At 46.2% G+C, this 25,439-nt stretch overlaps 1 protein-coding gene across 1 annotated transcript in view; it reads right to left on the minus strand.

The window, feature by feature from the left end:
• Nucleotides 1–13,991: 13,991 nt before the first annotated feature.
• The window catches only part of LOC144824584 (gamma-crystallin 2-like), a 41,455-nt gene continuing 30,007 nt past the window's right edge, over nucleotides 13,992–25,439 (minus strand). The window contains exons 2-3 of the mRNA XM_078683636.1: nucleotides 21,956–22,198; nucleotides 13,992–14,341 (exon numbers count right to left, since the gene is read on the minus strand). Coding sequence (XP_078539762.1) covers nucleotides 14,063–14,341; nucleotides 21,956–22,198 — 522 coding nt within the window. The 3' untranslated portion in view covers nucleotides 13,992–14,062. The remainder of the gene's footprint in view (nucleotides 14,342–21,955; nucleotides 22,199–25,439) is intronic.

A 25,439-nucleotide genomic window follows, 5' to 3' on the forward strand; every position in this document is an offset into this window, starting at 1 on the left:
GCTTGGAAATCGCTTTGGGCAGAGGAGATATCCTTAATCCTACATTTCAGGGACAGGGATGCAAAAATAAGCAAATCACCCCTGGCTCTTCCATTATTTGCTGGGACTGCTGGGACAAAAAAAGCTTTATAGCCCTCCAAAAATAGGTTGCAGCTCACCATCTAAGTCTCCTGAAGACAGATCACAGAGAAATGCCTGATGAACTGCACCCATAGTGGGTCTACAATCTTCTCTGACAGCTCAGCATTATTCCAAGATAGGACATTATAGTCCTCTATCTTGGATCGGATTCTGAAACTGCAATAGGGAGATCCTCCAGTAGCATGGGAATTGGTATTACTCGCTGCTCCTGAGCTGTTGGCCCTGCACCAGTTTTGGCTTCTGATAACTCAACAGTAGGTATCTCTGGTGGTATTTTATCTAGATAACCAGCATCTGGAGAAATAGAATCAGCAGGTGCAGGTATCTGGGCCATTGATTCTAAGAGCTCTGAGCTATTACTCAGTCAATCACAGTCATTCAGCCCTGACAGAGCTGTGAATCTATTTGGCCCCTGTACAATGGAAGAGGGATGACAATCCTCACGTAAATTATGCCTTTCAACCCAAGGGTTAAATGACCCGGTACTGGACGTCTCCACTAACTCTTGAGGCCAGGTATAAAGTGCTGAATTAAAATGAATCTGTCTTGGGTTCATCCCCTTATAAAAGTATCCCAATGGTAGTATCTGAATACCGAGGTCCCTTTTTGCGGGACTAGCATTTACCTCCCAGAAAATACAATACAGTCCCCCTCCCTAGTTTTCCTAGAGCTTCCAAGCCAAGCAACTCAACGGACCTTAATAATATTGTGTACAATTGCAGGGCCAGCTTCAACATTACAGAACAGCCAATGTGTAACCTTATTTTTAAGCTGAAAAAAGTCCTCCTTTGTGCCCATTGGAAGAGGCGGCACATTCCCTAAGATAGCCACCAACGGTGTTGATTGCAGCGGTAGATCAATTATAGGTAATTTCTGCTGTACATCATTGGTGTACCCCTGCAACATGCCCCCGTTCTTTCCCACTACACTAAAAGCTGCACCATGTTGCTTTGTTGCCTGCACTCCATCTGTTATTAAACGATCAGGAGCCTTGTCATTCAGCCCTCCTGGGCAGCTAAGACTCACATCTGTAACAACAGGTGCACAATTAATTTGAGGGCAAGAGGTTTCAGATATCCCGTCTATATGTACCTTCGGGAGTTCTTTATTTAGAGCAGAAGGGGCTGACACAGCACTACTTCGATTTTGAACAGGTTGTATATTATTGTGCTGATCTGCTATACTTTGCTCAATGTTATGTAATTTAATCATAATTTGGAGAAGTTTATCTTTCAATATGCTTCATAGTGCAGATTTAAACACTTCCATCAATGGAAGATCAATCGCAGCAGGAACTGGTGTTGGTGATACCCTAGTTTCTGCTGCTGGCATTGACATTCCATTGGATTTACTCTTTTTGGCTTGACTGCCCATTGTTTTGCCTTTTCTCTTTGTACTCCCATTTGATAAGCGAGCACCCCCCACTTGTTGTGGCGGATTATTGTCGCTGGTAACCTCTGTATATGTAGTAGAGGTCACCCTTCCTTCCCCATCCTTTCTGCTAAGAGGTGCCGGGACAGCCTCCTGCCTATTTGCCACAATAACAACAGGAGAAAAGGGCATAGCTGGGGCATCCTGCTGAGACTCCAAAACAGGGGTAAGCACAACCACCTCTTGAATGTCACTACCCTCCCCCTGTGTAAGTATGGTACCTCCAAACTCACCAGGACAATTATTTAGCTGAATATTAACCCCATCCAAAAGAGGTAAAAGGCCACTAGTAGGTGATCTAGTTCAACTGTGAGTACCCCTAAAAAAGAAAAACTACCCAATAGGAATGTAAAGATATGTCGGGACTTATAAAGTCACCAGATAAGATTCCAATGTCACTGACCAAGTCCTTGGGAGCACCGGTGTAGGGATGGCCCCGCCCTGCCTCATCCTGGCTACGAAGGAGCCCGAGCGTCCTTTTACGCGCCTCCTGGTGCTCTGAGCAGCCGTCTGGCTTCCGTCCATGCTGAAATGGCCCCGGTGACTCTCGGCGTTGGCGGCTCCTATGACCACAATACCCCCAGAAAGTGAGTTCAAGAAAAGCTGACTCCTGGCGGTGGTGGCAAATAGAGAACAAACTCCCATGCCAGGTGCGGGGTTTGCTGCGCTGTTGGAGCCCGCTGACCTTTAGATATGTGCGCCTCCGGGCGTGAAGATGTTAGTGCGCACTCGGCGGTGAGCTTAGTGGGTTCTGGGGCTGCGAGACCTGCCACTGCTGAATGGCGTGGCAATATGGCGTGGCAATGTGGCGATAAATTTCTCAGTGCAGGTAGAGAGTCATTGGCGGCACAAGGGCCGCAAAGGATACTGGGATCTGTAGTCTCCCAGCCCGTGACAGTGTCCTGGCTCTCCCTCGCTGTGGGGATCTCAGGGCTTTTTTATAGTCCTCCAGCTGCAGCAGAGAGTCTTTGGCGGCACTTCCGTGACCTACTGTAACCCACTAGGTCTCGTGGATTTTTTCAGGAGCCTTCAGGAGCGGAAGAGCCGCCTCGATCCTCGTTGAGGCCACACTGCAAAAGTCTCCAGTGCCTCACAAAAGGAAGGGGAATGCCTCGAGGAGATGCCTCCGGGAGTCCAGCACTGAGGCTATGCAGCTCCTTGCTGCTCAGCGGTATCTCGACAGGCCGATGGGGGACCCAGCACTTTTTTCTCCCCCTGCCTCCGGTGGTCCTGGCCTGCTGCCCCAGCGGTGTCGGCTCTCCGCCACTTGCGAGCCGACCGCTCGTTCTGTGGCTCCTGTCTCCAAAAGGCAGGGGCAGCTGAGGGGAACAACGGCCAGACAGGGTCAGAAACTGTGGACGGGAGATGCACAAAGTGCCGTCCTCCAGCCGCAGCACGAATCTCGGCATCCCACGGCGCCCCTCACCCGTCGATCAACTCTGTACACTCCCCTTCCGGCTTCCGTATTCCTCTGGTTTCCGTATTCCCAAGAGACTTGCTGAATATGAGTTATACAAAAATGCATTCAGGAAGGGGGAATTGTGAGTGATAAAACAATCATGCAACTTAGCAACCGGTCTCTGCGCATTGAACTCAGGTGGGACCGCTTTCCTCCGCGCAGCATGCCAAAAGGCAACAGAAAATAAGATGAGTCATATGTTTTCCATTCAGCACTTTGAGCTAAAATTAACTGCATATAAGAGAGGACAAATACATATACGTCATAAGTATCAAAATGTATGGGGACACAACATATCAAACGAAAACAGTTCATTGATTTAAAAAAAAAAGAATTATGATTTGTAATATAACACACATACACTTCCAAAACATGATGTCCTTTATGAGTAACAATATGTAAATATGTGCAAGAATTAAAAACTTTGAATAAAAACAACAACACTTACTATTTTATTGAGATGAAAGAGGTGGATAAGATTAACACAGCTGGTCAATATTTGGTGGAATATTAGATAAAGACACTGATGCAACCACAGTCTTGGATTTCAGCATTTGGAAAGTAAGGATGAAGGTTGTCTCCCAGCAATGTTAAATGGTCAACAATCAGCAGGGTGATATCACATTTCAGCCGGCACTCAGCAGTTTAGGAAAACATTTCAAAATTTCCTTCGTTCACTTTGCTTTTTCAAATTGCTCTTTTGTCTCTCATAGCACAAGAATTACAAAATGTGAATAAAAACAACAGCACTTCTCCTACTTTTTCAATGAGATATATGAGGCTGATAGGATGAACACAGCTGGTCAATATTTGGTTGACTATTTGATAAAGACACTCGCATTTCATCATCAAGCATTTTCAAGCATCCACGTTTCAGTGTCTTTAAGTTTGTCATTGTTAAAAAGGATACTGCACAAATGTATGTAGTAGAAAACTGCAAGAGAATTTTTAACGCTTTTTACCTAGATTTGGATGCATTTTTGTAACACAAACTCAAAAGCTGTCTAAATCACCCTCTGAATGCATCATGAACATACTTCGATCATTTATTATTTCAGCTAACTCTTCATCAGTAAGAGAGAAGTTCCCAGGTGCAGCTGAAAGAAATGGATTTCTGATCCAATCATAGTCTTGGATTGCAAATTTGGAAAGTAATGAGAAACTTTCTCTCTGAGCAATGTTAAATGGTCAACAGTCAGCGGGCTGATATCACATTTCATCTGGCACTCATCTATTTTGGAAAACATTTCAAAACAGCCTTCATTCACTTTCCTTTCCCAAATTTTTATTTTGTCTCTCAAACCACAAATTCTATCTATTGCTGTTAAGATATTTTCTCCTTTTCCTTGCATACTGGTGTTAATTTTATTCAAATGTTCAAATATGTCAGCAAGATATGCCAATTTTGTGCACCAAAGTTTGTTTTGAATTAGACCGCAGAATTCGTGCTGCTTATTATCCTCATGAAGTTTAAGCATCATGTCATGCAATTCATATACACGACAAAGCACACGACCTCTTGAGAGCCAACGAACGTCTGTATGCAGTATGAGATTTTTAAAGCTTGGCCCCAATTGTTCACAAATATGAGCAAATATTCTTGATTTAAGAGGTCGGCTTTTAATGTAATTCACCATTTGAATCACTTTATCCATAACTTCCCTTAATTCATTCCCAATGGTTTGCGCGATAGTGCCTTGCGATGTAAAAAGCAATGAGTAAATATGATAGTTTCATTTTCTTTCTTTGCTAAAGCTATAAAACCTTTTGTTGAGCCAACCATTGATGGTGCTCCATCCGCGCATATCCCAACACAATTTAACCAGCGCAAATTATTTTCCTTCATGAAGCAATGTAAAGTTTGAATATATCCTCACCTCTAGTTCTCAATGGAAGCTCTAGGCAACACAGGAATTGCTCAATAATTTTGTCAGTATGAATGAAACGTATGAAAACCAGTAATTGAGCTAACCCACTGACATCTGTTGATTCATCTACTTACAATGTAAAGACAATATTGTCGTCGTGAAAAATATCCTTCATTTGCAGCTTAACGTTAGCAGACATATCTTGAATCCGTCTTCCAATTGTGTTGTCTGCTAAAGGGATTTCATTAACTTCAATCTCAAATTCTGGCCCAAACATTGTTCGAACAATAGCACAGCAAGATTGCCTTATGGTGGTTTCGGCAACAGTGTGTGGTTCCTTGTTTTTGGCAATTATTTGAAGAACCAAGTAACTTGCCTTTTGAGCTTTCTCTGATGTCTTCATTCTCTTTGTGAATGATGCAGACTACTTCCTTATAGATTTTGCAAGCTCAATAATGTATTCTACTGGTTTTTCTGACAAATGGCTGTGTTTTGTAGTGAAATGGCATTTTAATTTATTTGGTACCATACTTTCATTTGCCAGTACTTGCCCACAAACTAAACACTGGGGACAAGGATGGTTTTCATTACCAGAAAATGTGAACCCCAGTTCCATATAACCTGTATTATATAAACGGGGATTGGCGATTTTCCCTTTACACTTCTTACGTACTGAGAAAGACTGTTCAGTTGATTCTTGGGTACTCTGCTCAATAGCTGCTACATTTTGTTCTTCGCAAATGTCATCGTCACCAGCTTTTCGCCTCCGAATTATAAACGTATCCATTTGAGTTTCTGTTTGCCTTCCGGGAAAATGAAATGTGGAAATCTAGAGATAGGAAGAACATGAGATACGAAGTTTAAAAATCTTATGCCTTGCTAACAGTCTTCATTCTCTCCCGTAACATTTCAGGATTTGAGTAGTAGATAACCACATACACACACCCCACGCACACACACCCCAAACACACACACCACACACCCTCCACGCACACCACACACACACACCACACACACACCACACACACACACCACACACACACCCCACACACGCCACACACAACCCCACACACACAACCCCTCACACACAACCCCCCACACATCCTCCCACACACACAACCCCACACACACAACCCCACACACACACAACCCCACAACCACACAACCCCACACATACAACCCCACACACACACAACCCCACATGCACACAACCCGCAACCCCCCACACACACAACCCCACACACAACCCCACACACACAGCCTCACCCCCACACCCCCACACACAACCCCACAAACACACACAACCCCACCCCACATACACCCACGCCTACCCACACACACCCCCCCACACACCCCCCACACACAACCTCACACACACACACACAACCCCACACACACCCACACACAACCCCACACACACCCACAGACAACCCCACACACACCCACACACACACAACCCCCCACACATACCTACACACACAACCCATACACACACCCCACACACACACCCCACACACACCACACACACACACCACACACACACACAGCACACACACACCACACACACACCACACACAACCCCCCACACCCAACCCCACACACACCCTACCCACCCCACACTCCCACACACACCCCACACACAACCTCACACACACACAACCCCACACAAACCCACACACAAACCCACACACACCCACACACATCCCCCCCACACACACACCACCCACACACACACAACTCCACACACACAACCCCACACACAACACCCCCACACACACAACCCCGCACACACACGACCCCACACAAACCCACACACAACCCCACACACACCCACACACATCCCCCCACACACACACCACCCACACACATACACACAGCACACACACACCACACACACACCATACACAACCCCCAACACACAACCCCACATACACACAACCCCACACACAACACCTCCACACACACAACCCCCCACACACACAACCCCACACACACCCACACACAACCACACACACACCCACACACATCCCCCCCACACACACAACCCCCCCCACACACACACAACCCCAAACACACCCGCAAACAACCCCACTCACACCCACAGACAACCCCACACACACCCACACACACACAACCCCCCACACATACCCACACACACAACCCATACACACACCCCACACACACCACACACACACCACCCACACACACACACACAGCACCCATACACCACACACACACCACACACAACCCCCCACACACAACCCCACACACACAACACCACACACACACAACCCCACACACACTCTCACACACACAACCCCCCACACACACATACACAACCCCACCCACACCCACACACAACCCCATACACAACCCCCCACACACAACCCCACATACCCACAACCCCGCACACACACAACCCCCCACACACCCACACACAACCCAAACACACCCCACACACACCCCAAACACACCCCCCACACACACACTACACACACTCCACACACACCACACACACACACACACCACACACACACCACACAGACACCACAGACACGCCACACACAACCCCACACACACACAACCCCACACACACACAACACCACACACACAACCCCACACACACACCCACACAACCCCACACACAGCAGCCAGGTCATTAACACCATTTGAATAATACCTTCTCATGGCCCCCAAGGACTCACATGCAATATCCAAAATATACCATGTGCTTAACAAATGACAGGGTGCAGATAAACTCACGTTTCAGAGGGCCTGTGAGAAGGAACTCCACATTATCTCAGATTCAGACCTCTGGCAAGAGATACTCCAGTGAGTGACTAACTTTACCTCTCATACAGCCGGGAGAGTGAGAACACTCAAAATCTTATGTAGGTGGCAATACACTCCACTGTACTTTGCCCGTATGAATGGGGAGAGAAGCCTTTCACACTGGGGGGAGTGCAGTGGGGACATATCTCTGACACACATCCTCTGGACCTGTCGAAAGATTCAGACTTTCTCTGCAGGTATTTTGATAGCAATACACCAGATTACAGGATCGAAACAGACCTGCTGCCCGAAATGTATTTTATTGTGCAACCCATACGACGAGAACTACCTCCTGGGATGTAGAAAAGGAGGCTTCATCTCCCTCCTCCTGCTGGTGGCCAAACAGACTGTGCTGGCACTTTAGGGACAGATTGCATCACTTATGGAGGCACAATGGATGGAGAGGCTGTGGTGGCTTCTGGGAATTTTAAGGGAGCTCGGGGAAAATGAAAGATTTTACTAAACAATGGGAGCTCCTATTGCACTACTTTCAGGCGGACTTTAAGGAGCTTACCTGCCCGAATACTTACCAACCGAGTGAGTGCCTGGGATGGTGGGGTAGAGGTGGCTCTAATATCACTGTGTCCCAGCAAGGCCGCGTGCTCAGGGCCGTGAGCAGCGCCGTAGCACTACCGGCGGGGCCGGGGGGTAGGTCAATACTCCCACTGACTTCTCGTTGTATAGGCCTGCACACCGCCGCTGAGGCTCTGACGATGCCCCCACTGTAGGATTCAGATCTCGCTGCAACACCACACCCACTGAGTCTCGGGATATCGGGATCGAGCTCCTGATCACGAGGCTCCGCTCCGCAGCTGCTCCGCCTTCCGCCTTGCAAGTCGCAATCACTGAGGGAGGGGGCTCGAGTCGCATTCCCCTAATATTGGCCGGCCGACAGTCGTCATTGCGTCACATCGCGCGACACACCTACGTATGGGTTGCGACACAGTAACGTGTCCCGCCACACAGTTTGCAAAGTTGTGCTCTAAGGAGTGGCAGGATACATATTATCAAGAACGACATATAGTCAGCAACACATCAAGCATAGAGACTGAAACAAAAATGGTCACCTATTGGTATCTGACCCCGCTTGCTCACACAGAGGTAATGCAACATGCAGCAATAAGTGCTGGAAGCACAGCTGCTCCCTTGGAACCTCTTACATGTCCTTTGGGAGTGCCCTAGCTTAACTCAATTTTGGGATGAGATTCTGACTGACGTAGCTGCTTACTTAGAAACCCAGATTCCTAGATTCCCCACATACACTATTCTGGGACACCCCAAAGCACTCATATATCCACTTAAATTGCAAACCACAATATTTAAAAAGGAAATAGGTAACATTTAACTGCAGACACCAACAAAAACAGAACGAGCTGAAATTATTTATTCATGATGTATTTCTAGACAAATAAATCAAACCCATGTGGTCAAATAAAGTCCCTCTGGCCTTTCAAAACCATAAAGTTAAACAATTACATATTGACAATATATTTTTTAGGTCAGACTGTCTCTTAAATCAGGCTTTTTGGAGACGAGCTGAAGAAGAATTGAATGAATGTATGTTGTGCCAAACAATCAATGTTTTCAGAAGCTATCTAGAGATTTCAGAATAATCCCTCTATTTGTTTTGTTTATATGTAATTGCTTGCAATACCAAAATTTAAAATGGTGACCACATAACAAAATAAACTTAGTGCCGGATTCCCCAAAGTAAACGTACACTTGTGTAAGTTTACGATTGTTTGTTATTCACAAACATATGTCACTAGTAGTATATTTACGACTGCAGAGTCTCCGCATATGGAAAGATAGGATGGCCCTATCTTGCTTTTCTCTAAAAAAAAGCCCTACAAATTCACAGTGAAAGACTAAGGTTAAAAATGACATTATAGTTAAGGTAATAAGAATGTTTTTAAAAAAAAGAAAACACTGAAAAAAACACAGATTGAAGTGATGGCATTGCTAGTAGTAATAATGTCAAAACAAATGATTTAATACCAAAGGAACACTGACATTTTCCAACTGTAGTTTACTGAGCTAACTGTAACTTGCGTCCCCACCATGTGCTGCCTATGACTTCACGAATTACATCACTCATGACATGTCAAAGTACATCACTGCTTGACCTGCACACTAAGTTGATTGAGGACTCAGGGACTGACCTCAGATGCCTATGTTTCCAGTTTTATGAGTCAGTGACAATGTGCACCCTTCATCTTCAAGGCTGGGGAACTCTGAATGTTTAGCTGCTGCTTGGAGTTTCTAGGATTTTCATTCATCAGATACACATATTTTAAGGGATAGACAAACACAAACTGTAAATTTGGTAGATAGCATATCCCTCCAGTCACACTCACTTCATTCTGTTCACTGTGCCCTGAGACACTTTGTCCTACCTGTGCTGGTCTATGTTTTATTGGTCACCATAATCCATTCCCTTGCATCTCCTGTTTTTGCAGTAAATTATGGCAGCACTGCATTTCAAGGGAGTACCCTGTTCCACTGGTGCCACAAATTATGTGGTCTTAACTTTCCTTTGAACTTCACAAACCCAATCACCTGTGATCTATCACAACACGGAATTGTGCACTTGTTCAAAACTCTGTTGTTAAGGCATTTGCCCCCCTACCTGCCTGTCTACAAAGATGTGCTGCTGATGAATCTATACTCTGTCTTTAAATGTGTTTGAGTGGTCAATGTGCTACCTGTGGGTTCTGACTGTGCCATGCATATGTTTACATCCTCAACACAGCACAACAACAGCAGTTTCAGCAGTAAACTGCTCAGTCCCCAAGCGTTACCCTGCTCCAGCTTTGTTTGGCTTCCGGTGCATTCTATTTTATCTTCTAAACCAGAGATTATGAGACTGTGAGCCAGAGATCCCTCGTGTGAATATTGCAATGCTCGGAGCGCATCTCCACAAGCGTGTAGCGTTCCTTCACATGTTTAAAACCTGCAAAGTTACCCGAACTGTCCTCCACAAACTGTAAGACTTTCTGAAAGGAGTGGAGCTGAAACGTATTGCAGACAAATGGGCCTAATGTACATAGAATTTGAAGTGTAAATCCACCAACAGGTAGTGTCTTTTAAACTCTGAAAAACTATCCAAGTCACATATGCCTGCTTCTACAATCCAAAAGAAACAATTAATGGACGGAATGCTGGACAATGCAAACATTCACCCCAGTCACAAGGATTTGGTTTAAATCCATCATTCTTTTGCTCGCCACAGCCCACCATTTTGGACCCAGCCGTATGCAAATCAGTCTTGACCCTGTTTCCTTGTGGGACCAGTTCAGCCAGAACTGCCAAGCCAGGTCCTACCTTGACCAGATGATGGATTTAACCCAGATCTGTGACTGGGGGTGAGTGTCTGAAAAGTTTCATCGCTCCATCCATCATCTCCATGTGTTTGCTTTGTTCACCCTAAGTTGGCAGGGTATGCCCAGACGTGGGTCCCTTGCTCACTTTGCCACTGGATTCATGCTAGCCTGGCTGATGAAAGGTGTTACCCAGAAACCGGTCACAGGATGCTTGTTTCTGGTTCAGGGAAGACCTGGCTTGGCAGTTCGGGCTGGAATGAGGCACAGGGTCAAGACTGATTTGCATATAGCTGGGTCTGAACTGAGGTGGCGAAGTGAGCTAAACAATGATGATGGATTTAACCCAGATCTGTGACTGGGGGTGAGTGTCTGAAAAGTTTCAGCGGTCCGTCCATCATCTCCTTGTATTTTCTTTGTTTGCCCTAGGTTGGCAGGGTATGCCCAGATGTGGGTCCCTTGCTCACTTTTCCACTGGATTGAAGCTAGCCTGGCTGATGAAGGGTGTTACCCAGAAACCAGTCCCAAGATGCTTGTTATCAGTTGAGGGAAGACCTGGCTTGGGAGTTCGGGCTGGAATTTTTTGCGTCTATTACCCAGAGTGGAACCGGTATGCCCAAACGTGGGTCCGTGCTCTCCATGCCACTGAAGTCAAGCTATCCTGGCTGATGAGGGCTGAAAGCCCGAAACCGGTCCTAGGATGCCTGTTTCCAGTCCAGGGTGGACCTGGTCTGGCAGTTTGGGCTAGACTGTTCCCATTGGGCGCAGGGTCAAGGCTGATTTGCATATGGCTGGGTCCAAACTGGAATGGCATGGTGAGCAAAAAAACAATGGATTTAGGCCCAGATCTCTGTACTGGGGTGAATGTATGACATTGTTCTGCATTCTGTCCATCAATTGTTCTTTTTGGACTGTTCCCAGGGTCAAGACTGATTTACATGTAACTGGGTCTGAACTGAGGTAGCGAAGTGAGCTAAAGAATGATGATGGATTTAACACAGATCTGTGACTGGGGGTGAGTGTTTGAAAAGTTTCAGCGCTCCGTCCATCATCTCCTTGTGTTTGCTTTGTTTGCCCTAAGTTGAAAGGGTATGCCCAGATGTGGGTCCCTTGCTCACTTTGCCACTGGACTAAAGCTAGCCTGCCTGATGAAAGGTGTTATCCAGAAACTGGTCCCAGGATGCTTGTTTCTGGTTCACGGAAGACCTGGCTTAGCAGTACGGGATGAACAGTTCCCATGAGGCCCAGTGTGAAGACTGATTTGGATATAGCTGGGTCTGAACTGAGGTGACAAAGTGAGCTAAATAATGATGATGGATTTAACCTAGATCTGTGACTGGCGGTGAAAGGTGTTACCCAGAAACCGGTTGCAGGATGCTTGTTTCCGGTTCAGGGAAGACCTGGCATGGCAGTTCGGGCTGGTCTGTTTCCATGAGGCAAATGATCAAGACTGATTTGCATATAGCTGGGTCTGAACTGAGGTGGCGAAGTGAGCTAAAGAATGATGATGGATTTAACCCAGATCTGTGACTGCGGGTGAGTGTCTGAAAAGTTTCAGTGCTCCGTCCATCATCTCCTTGTGTTTGCTTTGCTTCCATAATCCGACACTTTAAAAAATGTTGGTGTTGAAATATAATCCTGTTCATAGTGTCTGATGTAGTGTTTGTTGTGCAAATCAACAAACATGCCTTGTTCTGTCACCAGCCTAAGAACCTGCAGAGATACACTCACCTGTCTTTTCAGCTAGTAACACTTCACAAAGGAGATGGTGAAAAGTAATGCTGACATACGCGCCCAAGGAAGCTCTTAGAGCACAAATCCATTGACAAGCAGCATTCAGCGTATTGAACTGTGAAGTTCCACTCATCTTCCTCCACAAGCAGTAACACTATAACAAAGTAGTGCTGCAGTGTAGTGTGATAGCATGTTCCCTATGTAGTGCTCGTATTGAAAATCCACAAGCACTAACACGTTTAATACACGAACAAATCCCACCCCTTCTAAACCTTGCACATTTCCGCCGAGGTGCTCAGGTAATCAGGTGACTGTAAAGTGTGTTCACTATGGTGTGCGTGGTGCAAAATCCAGAAGCAGCTAAATTAAAATCTTTCAAACATTCAAGAAACAGCATTCTGGTTCTATTCTCTACTCTTTGTCACAGAGGCTAAACAGAAATTGCAGAAAGTGTGCCATCGAATAGTTTAAAAATTAGCCTTCATGTACCCAGCTACAAACTCCTTAAAAGTTGATGGAGCTTTGTCAAAATCCTTTCCTAGGATGTCTGATGATAGCTGTTTCTGATGAATAATTGCACTCATACCTTGTAACTATGAGTCTCACCACCTTTGTAGAATGCATTTGTAACGAAGCCATTTTACAAACTCTGCCATCTCGTCGCATTAGACTAACAAGCGCCACACGAAAACAGGAACCACGAAAACACAGGAAGATTAACAGAAGCTTGTGATGTGAGAACACGTGTCTTCTCCATTGGTTTCAAGCCTCAAACATCCCCTGGCACAGTCAGATTGAGGGATCCCACCTAAAAAGAGTGATTCAGGTGAGGGCTGCTCTCTCTCTGCCATCATGCTCCATGCTCACATGTCACTACACTCCACCTCTCCCCAGACTCACCACCCACCACACCTTAGTTATGGATCCAGTGTGCAGCGCTGCGCCACCTCGATCATATGATTAAGTCAACCGCAGTTATGTATTCCTCTGCAACTGTTTGTCTTTCAAAGATTTGTTTTGTGTGGGGGAGGCTGTAGTGGATTGCTCCTAGACATATCGGACAGATGCTGGACAAATTGTTAAATGTGGACACATCATGTTGCATTTATATCAGACACATACCTCAAAGACCACACCACTGCACATACAGGTGAGACCTAAAGCAGGCACCACAAGCACACTGAGAAAAGTACTTCACATGCAAAATTGCTTTTTGAGGGAATATTAATTTATTGATTTAATAAATATAAATTTTAGGGCATGAGAAAGTCAACAGTTTAATAAAAGTCAGCAATGCGCCTAAAAGAGCCGACCCTAGCACTCATGGCATTCCAGTCAGTGAAGCGCCTATACTCCCCGGGCTTCAGGTAGTACTGTCGCCCTCTGTAGTTGGGCTGCTCATAGAAGACCCAGTGGCCCTCCAGCACATTGCAGGAGTTGATGTCATGGTAGTTGAACTCTTCCTTCACATGAGGACAATCCTCAGTGAACTCCATCATCTGGCCTCGGAAGTCCTCTCTCTCATAGATTCTGATCCGGTAGGAGCCGCGGTGCTGCTGTGGTGGAAAGAGAGATAAATACATATTGTTATAATAGTTTCTATGGCATGTCGAACGCTTTGACATTAAGGTCCAAGCCAGATAGACTTATAGGGAAGTTGAAAGAATTCCCAAGAGACATGGCTTTTTGAAAGAATAAGGTATATTACAAATAAAAAATATACTTTTTCAAGCAGGCCTTGTGGGAAAAATTGGGGGCCAAAGACAAAGTTATATTTTATCATTTAGTTGCTCTGCTTCTGCCCAAACAACAAGCCTATTTCTCCGACCATTTGTTGCACTTTAGCAAACTCATGTGTCCTTTTCTGTAGCACCCTACGGTATCCATAATGCCCTTAATATAACATTGACCTTCCTTCAAGTGCTTATAATTTTACTTTGTTTGACAATATACTGTTCTACAGATAGGTCCTAGACTCACTCACTGATCTATACGAAGAGGTATACTTGAATGAGTATGTTAACGCTCCTTGCCAAAAAAAAAAATCCTTTGAAGGTTACCATTGTACAATTTGTCTCAGTTAAAATAGAAATAACAGCTTTCACAAATGTTTTTATATTATCTTCTAGTATCCAATGTTCAGGATTGCATTAAAAAATGCAACAACCTGAGTACTCAGATCGTCATTGAAAAAAGCTCCCCAAGTGTAGGCAGCTAATTTCGTGCCTCTCATGTTACTTCATCAACATATGAAAATATTTATATATTTATTTATTAACGTAAAGTTTTTTCCCTCTACTCAAGAACTGGTGAAACTGCCTACCACCTATACCATCTTTTTAAATACCTTACCCTCTCTTCAGAGTTAATTATATTCAGGGGCAGAGAATGCTACAGTTTGTGCCCAGTTGAACAATTTTGGTCACATGATTATTTTTTAATCATTTCCTGTAGTAGCATTGGATGTCCTGTTATGAGCTACTCACTATCATGTGCAAAGCACTCAAACATATGTTTAAATGATACCTGTATGGACATTTTTGTTTTACATAATCTTGCCACCAAAGCAGCTGTAAGGCCTCTCAGATACAGTTGCATTTCTCCAATATTATTATTCATTTTATTCCTGTGTATCATTTGCTTGGCTAAAGCAGATATTTCATTTTTGGAACCTTTATAGCTCTGAAAATACATCTGATTTTAGAATGTGGGTTTCTGGTTGGCTAAGGTATACACCCAAGCCAAGCAGAACCCACAACTCTACACGGGGTAAGCGAGGTACAAACTGAGATAACCTGTTCTCGCCCACTGGCAGCCTAGTGCAGAGCAGACAGGCTTATCAAAAGAGGCAATGTGTAAAATATGTTTGACACTCACACAGATTAACATAATGAATACACCACAAAAAGACTCCATGGCACGGCGGTCTCAGGTCCCGGGCTGCACTGAGTCAGGTGCACTTGTGGTACCACTTTGGCAGCGCACAACAGCTTCTCTCGGCGCTGTGGCATCATCCACTGAAGCCAGGCACACACAGGATCCTAGTGGAGCAAAAAGGCACCCGATCTTTCTCATGACCAAGTGCTTGATAGACCACAGCACACGTTGGTGATCAGTTACAGTCTGCTTGGCTACACATTTAGCTACTGGACTCATGATGGCAGAGTCCAACGGAGGTGTGGGGGAAAGCGAAGTCTATGACGGCCCTGAGACTTCAAGAAAAGGAGGCAAGCCAACAAGCCCTAGGAGAGCGCTTTAGTTCAGCATAGCGCGGAGGTAGCAGCCACTATGCCAGCACAGCAAGGCCGGTGGCAAAGTGGCAGTCCCTACTGCAGCCTCACAAGCAGGAGGCCAACACATCAGAGCTGTCAGCACAACGCCAGTCCCTCCTGGAACCCCAGAAGTCCTTCTGGCATCATGTGGATATAGGGACAGCGATGTCTGGTTACAGGTCCAAAGTTTCTCATTAGATGGTGTCAGAGACCCAATACTTATATGAAAAAAATACATCTGATGTAGGGGGTGACTTCAAATGAGTCCTCTGAAGTACACAATGATCCCTTTCAACCCAGCCCTGTCTGCCAGGGTATTGGTGGGGGTTAATCAGCACTTTGTGCATGGACAGGACACTACCTATTGAAGTGTCCCTCTCATCCCTCCCTGTCTATGAAGACCCATCAGAATGCAGATGAATGCAGATGCAGTTGAGTTTCCTGTGTTGTGGCTGTCTAGAGGGAATGCACAAAGGTAACTGTCACCTAGCCCAAACATGTATTGGAGACAGGCTGTCAGGCACGTAGAGCAGTAAGTGCAGAGCAATGTCCACTTTCTAAAACTGGCATTTCTAAATCAGTAAGGTTAAATCCAGTAGGAAGGATTTATCGTTACCAATCCAAAGATATTAAACATGAAAATGCTACTCCTCTCCGATCAGGAATTACCACTTAAACAGGTATAAGCAAATTCCCATGGCTAACCTATGAGAGGGGTAAGCCTCACAGTAGTGACAGATAAATTTAGCCTTGCAGGACAGGCTAAACAGAACATGTCCTACCTTTTACTTACATACCTCCCTACCCTTAGGTTTACATAGGGACTACCTTAGGGGTAACTTATATGTACTAAAGGGGAGTTTAAGGCTTGACAAGTAGTTTTAAATGCCAAGTCGAAGTGTGGCAGTAGACCTGCAGACACAGGCACTGCAGTGGGAAGCCTGAGACAAGTTAAAAAGGCCACTTCTGTGGGTGGCACAATCAGTGCTGCGGCCCACTAGTAACATTTAACTTCCCGGCCCCTTGGTATACAGTATACCACTTTACAAGGGACTTATAAGTTAGATAAATATGTCAATCATGTATACACACACGTTTATGGAAGATAGGGAATGCACTTTAGCACTGGTCAGCAGTGGTAATGTGCCCAAAGTCCTTAAGCCAACAAAAAGAAGGCCAGAAAAGGAGGAGAAAAAGCTTAAAGTTTGGTATGACCCTTCAGAGAGGGCCATTTTCCAACATCTGCAAAATGAGGAAAAAGAATAGGCCTTTTTATTTTTTAATGTAGTAATGGTGCGTCCAAGAGCTCTATAATGAAGGCAAATGTGCAATGGCACATCTCTCACAGTGTTTGAGTCACCGCTGCACAAGCTTGCTGTGTGGCCTGTTGTTCCTCTGGTAAACATAGAATCTCGAGGATGTTTGAGGCATTTGGATACAGACCCAGGGTGGGTCGGAGATGACTGAGACAGCGCCATTTTAAGGAGTTTTGTGGCCCCGGGAATTACATTTTGAGACCCCCTATTCGGAACAATATTGAATTTCATAACCCTTATTGTCTTAATTGAAACCTGCAAGACGCCTAAAAGTATTAATATATGTAGTACACTTTCAGAAATGGGATCACATGAAACAACTGAAATATCTCTTGCCTGAGATCCCAAAATCCTCGAGATGGAGCGGAGAGGTGAAAAAGGCACATGCCCATTTTGGCTCTGCCTTAAGACGTCACTGAGGGAACATGGAATTTCCCCTGTTTGTACTAATAAAATGCTGGAAGGATAATGAGAGGTGGACAGGGCAAAGAGATCCGCAGAAGTTAAATACTAAAGGATAAGTGGTAATGGGTACAAGGTTGGACAATGGCTTTTCTTCGGATTTGCGCCTCATGAAATATTCTAGCAGCGAGGAGTGGATGAGTTAAGGGGATCTGCAAATGTTAAGAAGGCACTGAAGGAGAGGTGATTATTGGTAAACAGAGACAGAGTGAACTATAAGAGCTAACTGGGATGTTCCCCAATTTTGCAAGTTTATGAGGGAAGACACTGCAAAGGGCTAAGGGAGAGTCGTAGATGCACGGGAGAGTCTAGAATATTTTGAATGTCTTTGTAAACGAGGTGTTCCAGGAAAAGTAGGCCATGAGCTCATGCATGTGCAAACAAAACCCCAAATGAATCAGCGCTGCTTGTGGACGTGTTCGCTTAAAATGAAAAATAAAATGTATCTAAGATTAATAGTCTTTTGATATTTATTCTTGCAAGCTCCTTCAATTAATCCACATTTTTTTACATGCATTTGCTCAAATGTATTTTTCAAGCATAATGCTTTTCTCTTCCATATTGATTAGTAATATTGACAATAATAATAATTATCCACCTGCATCCATGTATAACTCTGACACAGGAAATCCTTCTGGCTGGACCGCAGAACCTGCCTTCTTGTAGCAAGAAAGATGCATGTGAGGAACTACTAGATATAACTAGGTTGTATACGTTCAATTTCGTAATATTTAGTTAGAGAGATAAATTAGCTCAGTTTTAAAACCCCAGGGTTACTCTTCACAAGAATTGAATCTACACTTTTATGCCTCAACTGACTGCATCCTTGACTCTTGACCCTTCTTCCAGGCAGGCCACTCCCCACGCCGCGTAGCTCCACCTTACTGCGCCTGTGCTACTACCCAGCTGCTGCCGATTTCCAGGCCCGCCTGATAGGCCTTGGTCTGCTCTGACCGCTCTGTACTTTGTGACTGTCATTCAGTTTTGATTTAACAACTGTTATTTAGTATTTTGTGCTGTTTTTCCTGCCTTTGCCTGTGCTTTGTGTTTTGCCTTCTCGTGGGACTGTTCGCCTTCTGCCCCCTCACCGGTCCCGCTTCCTGCCACTGCGTTCCGTGCACCCTGCCCCCCAGCTCCCATTCATCCGCTTAAGGCAAGCCCGTCTGCGCCCGTCCGCGCCTGGACCGTGCCCAGCGCCAGAACCCCTGGCCACCGTGGACGAAACAACACCCGACTGAGCTACAATGCCAGCACCTTTAACGCACTGAACACCGGGCGAGAACACACCTGCTACTAGGCCACCCACAAGCGCACAAAAGGACCCTTCACCTGCAGGAGCTGCAGCTTCACTAGCATCCGGCCAGACAAACCACCAACCAAGGAACCCAACTACCTCAACTGCATCCTCCTCAACACCTGCTCTGCCTGCAAACACGCCATCGAACTCTGGGACTTTCTCGACTCCACCACACCCAACATCGACTTCTTGACAGAGACCTGGCCAGACCCGCCTCAGCAATCAACATCGCCATAGCCATCCCGGAAGGCTACAAGATCACCCGCAGAGACCGTACCAATGGAGTAGGAGGTGGAATCGCCATCGTCCACAGGAGCATTCTCGAAGTCTCGACCAACACCAACAACACCCTCAGCACCGCTGAACACATGCACTTCCAGATCCACATGACCCCAACACTACCCTCAGAGGAACCCTCATCTACAAATCCCCCGGACCCCGACCACAGTTCCGTGACTCCATCGTGGACTTCATTAGCACGCATGCGCTTGCCTCCACAGACTGCATCCTTCTAGGAGACCTGAACTTCCACCTCAAGAACAACAATGACCCAAATCCACCACCCTGATCGACAACCTCGCCAACCTTAACTCAGACAGCTCATGACAACACCCACCCAGGCCGCCGGCCACACGCTTGACTCCATCTTCACCGCAAGCTCACACGTCTCCTTCAACCACACCACCGAACCCCACTGGACCGACCACCACTGCATCCACTTCACCTTCAGGAAGCCCACCACGCACCACCACACTCAACAGATGCCTCAACGCTGCTGGAGCAAAGTAACCAAAGGCCAGCTAACCACCAACCTCACCCAGAACCCACCCACTGACTCCACCGATCCCAACACCGCTGCCCGCAACCTCAGACAATGGGTCGACGATTGCGCAAACACCCTCGCCCCGCTCAAGTCACCCTCCTACAGCCACACCAGCATGAAAGCCACCTGGTTCACCGAAGACCTCCAGGCCTCCAAATGATCATGCCAAAAATTGGAGAAGAACTGGCTCCGCGAACGATCACCGGACATCTATACAGCCCACAAGAATGCCACCCACAGATACCATCAACTCATCAGAGCCGCCAAGAGGACCTCCTTCAAGGACCGACTAGATAACAACGCACACAACAGCAAATAGCTCTTCAAAATTGTTAAGGAACTCTCCAACCCCAGCTCCAACACCAAGGACATCCCACCTTCGCAAGACCTTTGCGACTCACTGGCCACCTTCTTCCACCGCAAGATCGCCGACATCTACGACAGCTTCAGCGCCACGACCACCCCGACAACCACCACCCCCATGACCACCACCCGCACCAATCGCCTGCTCTCCTGGACCAGCGTCAATGATGCAGACACCAGCAAGATCATGAACACCATCCACTCCAGGTCACCGTTAGACCCATGCCCTCATCACATCATCAGCAAAGCCAGCACAGCCATCGCACCCCATCTCCGGAGAGTAATCAACATCTCCTTTGAGACAGCAATCTTCCCGGAGAGCTGGAAGCATGCCGCGATCAACGTCTTACTCAAGAAACCCAAGGCGGACCCCTGCTTCCGTTCCCGGCAAACAGCGGCCCTCATCCTCCTGGACCTGTCAGCCGTTTTCGACACAGTATGCCACAACACACTACGAACATGCTTACACGAGGCCGGAATCCAAGAAGAGGCCCTGGACTGGACCACGTCCTTCCTCTCCAGCAGAACTCAGAGCGTCCATCTCCCCCCTTCCGCTCCAAGGCCACCGAGATCATCTGCGGAGTACCCCTGGGCTCATCCCTCAGCCCGACGCTATTCAATATCTACATGGCACCCATCGCGACGCTATTCAACATCTACATGGCACCTGTCGCCCACGTCGCCCGACAGCACGACCTCAACATCATCTCCTATGCTGATGACACCCAGCTGATCATCTCCCTCACCAAAGACCCTCACACTGCCAAAACCAACCTCCACGAAGGAATGAAGGACGTCGCCGAATGGATGAAAAACAGCCGCCTGAAGCTGAACTCAGACAAGATGGATGTCCTCATCCTCGGCCCCACCCCCTCAGCCTGTGAAGACTCCTGGTGGCCGACAACACTGGGAACAGCACCAAAGCCCACCGACCACGAACGCAACCTAGGGGTCATCCTCGACGCCACCCTCTCCATGACTAAGCATGTCAACGCTGATTCCTCATCCTGCTTCAACCCTCCGAATGCTCCGCAGGATCTTCAAGTGGATCCCCACCGAAATGAGAAAAACAGTCACCCAGGCCCTAGTCACCAGCAGGCGGGACTACGGAAATGCCCTCTACGCAGGAATGTCGGCCCAGCTCCTGAGACGGCTGCGATTCATCCAGAACGCCTTGGCACGTCTGATCCTCGTCATCCCCCGCTGCTGCCACATCACACCCCTTCTGAGAGACCTGCACTGGCTCCCCGTCAACAAGAGGGTAACCTTTAAGCTCCTCCTCCACGTAACAAAGTTCTCCACAACACCGACTCAGCTTCTACACCCACACCCGCCAGCTCCGCTCCGCCGGCCTCGCCTTCGCCACAGTCCCTCGCATCCGAAGAACGACCGCTGGCGGCAGAACCTTCTCCCACCTCACCACCAAGATCTGGAACACCCTCCCCACCAACCTATGGCAGACCCAAGACCTACTGGCCTTCCGAAGACTCCTCAAGACCTGGCTCTTCGATCAGTAGCAGCAACTCCCCTAACCCTCCCAGCACCTTGATACCCTACCAGGTATGTAGTGTGCTTTATAATTGGCTTGATTGACTGATTGATATTTTGTCAGAACAAAATGGAAAACCAAATCCTACCTGTGGAATCAAGCGGCAAGACCTGATGGAGTCCCCGAGGCCCATCCAGTGCTGGCAGTCAGGATACTCCCCTCTTTTCACAAAGTACTGGTGGCCCGTGTAGTTGGGTCGCTCGTAGACCATCCAGTTCCCGTTCTCCACCCGGATGGAGTTGCAGCGGTTGAAGTAGGACTGTAGTTCAGGTGAGTCTGTGCTGGACTCATAGGAGCGCCCTTGGAAGTTCCTGTCCTCATAGAAGACTATCTGCAAGCAACACAAAACATTATGACAGAACAGTGCTTCAGCGACTTGCATTAGCATATTGATGTGCAGTGTGTGCGAACAGAGCAAGCATAGGGACAGTTCATCAGAGAGCATCGAACACATCTGAGGATTAACAATCACTGTATGGCTTTGCCTAGCAGATAGCATCGACATTATTCCTCAAACGTGTTGGAAACCCTTCTGGCCTTATTCTAAGTGCCAAAGATATACCGATACAGGCGCAAATAAGAATACACCCACATGTGTTTGCTAACAAGGTTATTTTCCCACGTGAAATGTATTGCAAATTCAGCAAATTTGTAGCACCATGGAATGCTGTCTTAGCACCGTGGAATGCTATTAGCACGTAATCCTCATTAAAGGTGGCTAAAACCCATAATGACGTGGTACTTACATACCATGTAATTACACACTCTGTAGAAAAAGTTTACCAGGTGTGAAGTTACCGCCAACAATTGTCGTGCACTCGTAAGGAATATAAATCATGGCACCAAATGAGCCATCTGAGAATTGGTTAATAAATTTGAGTGCAAGATTTACTACCATTAATCAACTCTCTACAATAATGTTTGTAGGATGGTTTATTAAGTAAGAAATGTGACATGTTTTCACTGGTTAAAACTCTAGGATGCTATGTCACTGGCATTTATTTCTTTACTTTGTTAAGATGCTTCATTTAGGCCCAGCTTGTCACCTCTGTGTCACTTTCCATAGTTGAATGTGTTCTGTTTTACTAAGACAGGGCATTGTTATCAGAATAGGAAGCAAGATCTGACTGGAAATCAAAAGCGGCCCGTGGAAAAACTATGTTGCTTATTTGCTTTATGACCCCAATCGAGTGTAACGAAACCTGGAGGGCCCCACTGCAAAGTATTAAAAGGGAGCACCCCTACCCCCACACTATGGGCCCGATTCACAGAATCTTTACTACTCCTAAACTGAGAAAAATCATAACTTTAAGACTTTTGGTATTCACAGAATGCATTTAGGAGTCCTAAAGTTAGGACTCCTAACTTCTGTGAATACGGAAATGAGTAAGTGCCTTCTGTAAATACCAAAATGAGTAAGTGCCTTCTGTGAATACCAAAATGGTAGTAAGTTAGTTTTGTGAATCGGGCCTATGTCTCTTTGGGCCTTCAAGAAACCACATATTTACAAAAAAATTCTAAACCAGTGACCTTAAATTATATAGCTTATTATTTCTTTGCTCACTCGGAATTTTGAAACCTTCAAAATGCTTGGACAGCAGCAACTCTGGTGATAAATAATATCTATATTAAAAAATATGACCCAATAAAAAGCAAGGGGCAATACCCTCCTGTTGAAGGTAAATGGTTTCATAGACCAGGAGAGGATCACCAACACATTGAGGAAAAACAAGGAGATTTGCTGTGTAATGGCCACAAACCCATATTTCTCCAAATGTGGCCCCTGATACTGCAAGAAGAATGCTCTAAGGCTGGGTTCTGGAGTTCGAGGAGGCACAGAAGGGGAACATAGTCTGGTAGGCACCTGTCCTGCCCACATAATGGTGCAGAATGGTTCACCCACTGTGTATGAAGATGGGCTGCTTCAGGGCTTCCTCATCACCTGACATAAGATTTGGTATAGGATGTTTAGTTTTAGCAGGAGGGCAGGCAGCAGTTTACCAAACAAAACTCCTAACACAGCTCTATTTTTCTTTTCTCTTGCAATCTCTAAAACTGACTCCAAGTGACAAGCAGGTAGAGGTCACCTAATTGCAACATGGGGCCTACCCACATAGCCAACCCAGTCCACCTCAAAGGGACAGGCTCTTAATTTGTAAAAATAAAATAAATAAATATAAGTGCATGTACCCAAAACATTTCTTAGGAACTCACCCCTCACTGCCCCCTCCTATGTAACCCACTTTCACTGCTAACACCAACCACTGCTCAAAAACAGATTCCTTCAAGAGGATACTGAGCAGGAGTCTCATTTTTAAAAATACAGTCAAATAGTACATTTTACTGTCCAATGTTCGCATACATATTCTATAAAGTCATAGTCGCTGAAAAGGCAGTCTGAAAGGGCACTCATGAAATAGTTCAGTACTTTTGTGGCACGGTTTCAAGGCTCGTTGGGTCCTGGGTCATGGAGTGTTGACGTTTCCATAGGTGTGGAAGATTGGTGTTGCCATGTCGATACAGCTTGAGGCAAGGGGACAGTTTTAGTTAATCAGTAATGGTTGCTGTTGGGTCACTGGTCCTGTTGTGTACTGTACACTGTAATAAAGTCCTATCATGACTACATGACATCGGTGTTCGGGGACCAGCACTCAAATGGATAACCTCCTTCCTCACAGAGAGAACCGAGTGAATAAGACTGCCTACTTATTCCTCCGAACATAAGAATGTTACATGAGGAGTCCCACAGGATCATCACCCAGCAGCACCTCATTCAAAATATAGATGACACCGCTTTCAGACATCATCAGATCACACAGAACTATCATCATCTCTGACACGGACATAGCTCATCCTATCCCTCTCAGATGATACCACTTCAACCAAAACCAATTTCAACAACTGCATGACCAACGTGGGCAACTGGATGAGAAGAACCTGCCTGAAGCTCAACACCAACAAACCAGATTTGCTATTATTTGGGAACAAGAGCTCACCCTGGCACTCCTGCTGGTGGTCATCGGAGCTAGGCCACACACCAGTGCCAACGAACCACACAGGAAACCTTGGAATAATCCTAGATGACAAACTTATCATGTCATCACAGGTCAGTGCAGTATCATCCTCTCACTTCTTCATCCTACATATGCTATGCAAGATCTACAAATGGCTCTACCAGAACATTAGACACACCCTCAAACAAGCTCTCATCGTGAGAATATTTGATTATGGCAACACACTGTATGGAGGAAAATCCACACACCCCCCACAGGCTCCAGACATTCTAGAACTCCATCTGCAGACTCATCCTTGACCTTCCACAACACACCCACATCACACCCCACCTCAGAGAGTTCAACTGGCTCCCAGTACAGAAACGCTGCCTCTTAAAAACTCCTGACACATATCACAACACCGGTCCCTCATAACCCAAACACCATCTGAACTTGCATCAACCTGCCAGACCACTACAATCTGCAGCACTCTCTCTAGCACACATTGACCACATCCCCAAAGTAGAGCTGGAGGCTGCTCATTCTCAAATATCGCTGCCGAATATATGATGTTATGAT

The sequence above is a fragment of the Lissotriton helveticus genome, chromosome 3_1 (assembly GCF_964261635.1).
Source record: "Lissotriton helveticus chromosome 3_1, aLisHel1.1, whole genome shotgun sequence".
Taxonomy (NCBI): Eukaryota; Metazoa; Chordata; class Amphibia; order Caudata; family Salamandridae; genus Lissotriton; species Lissotriton helveticus.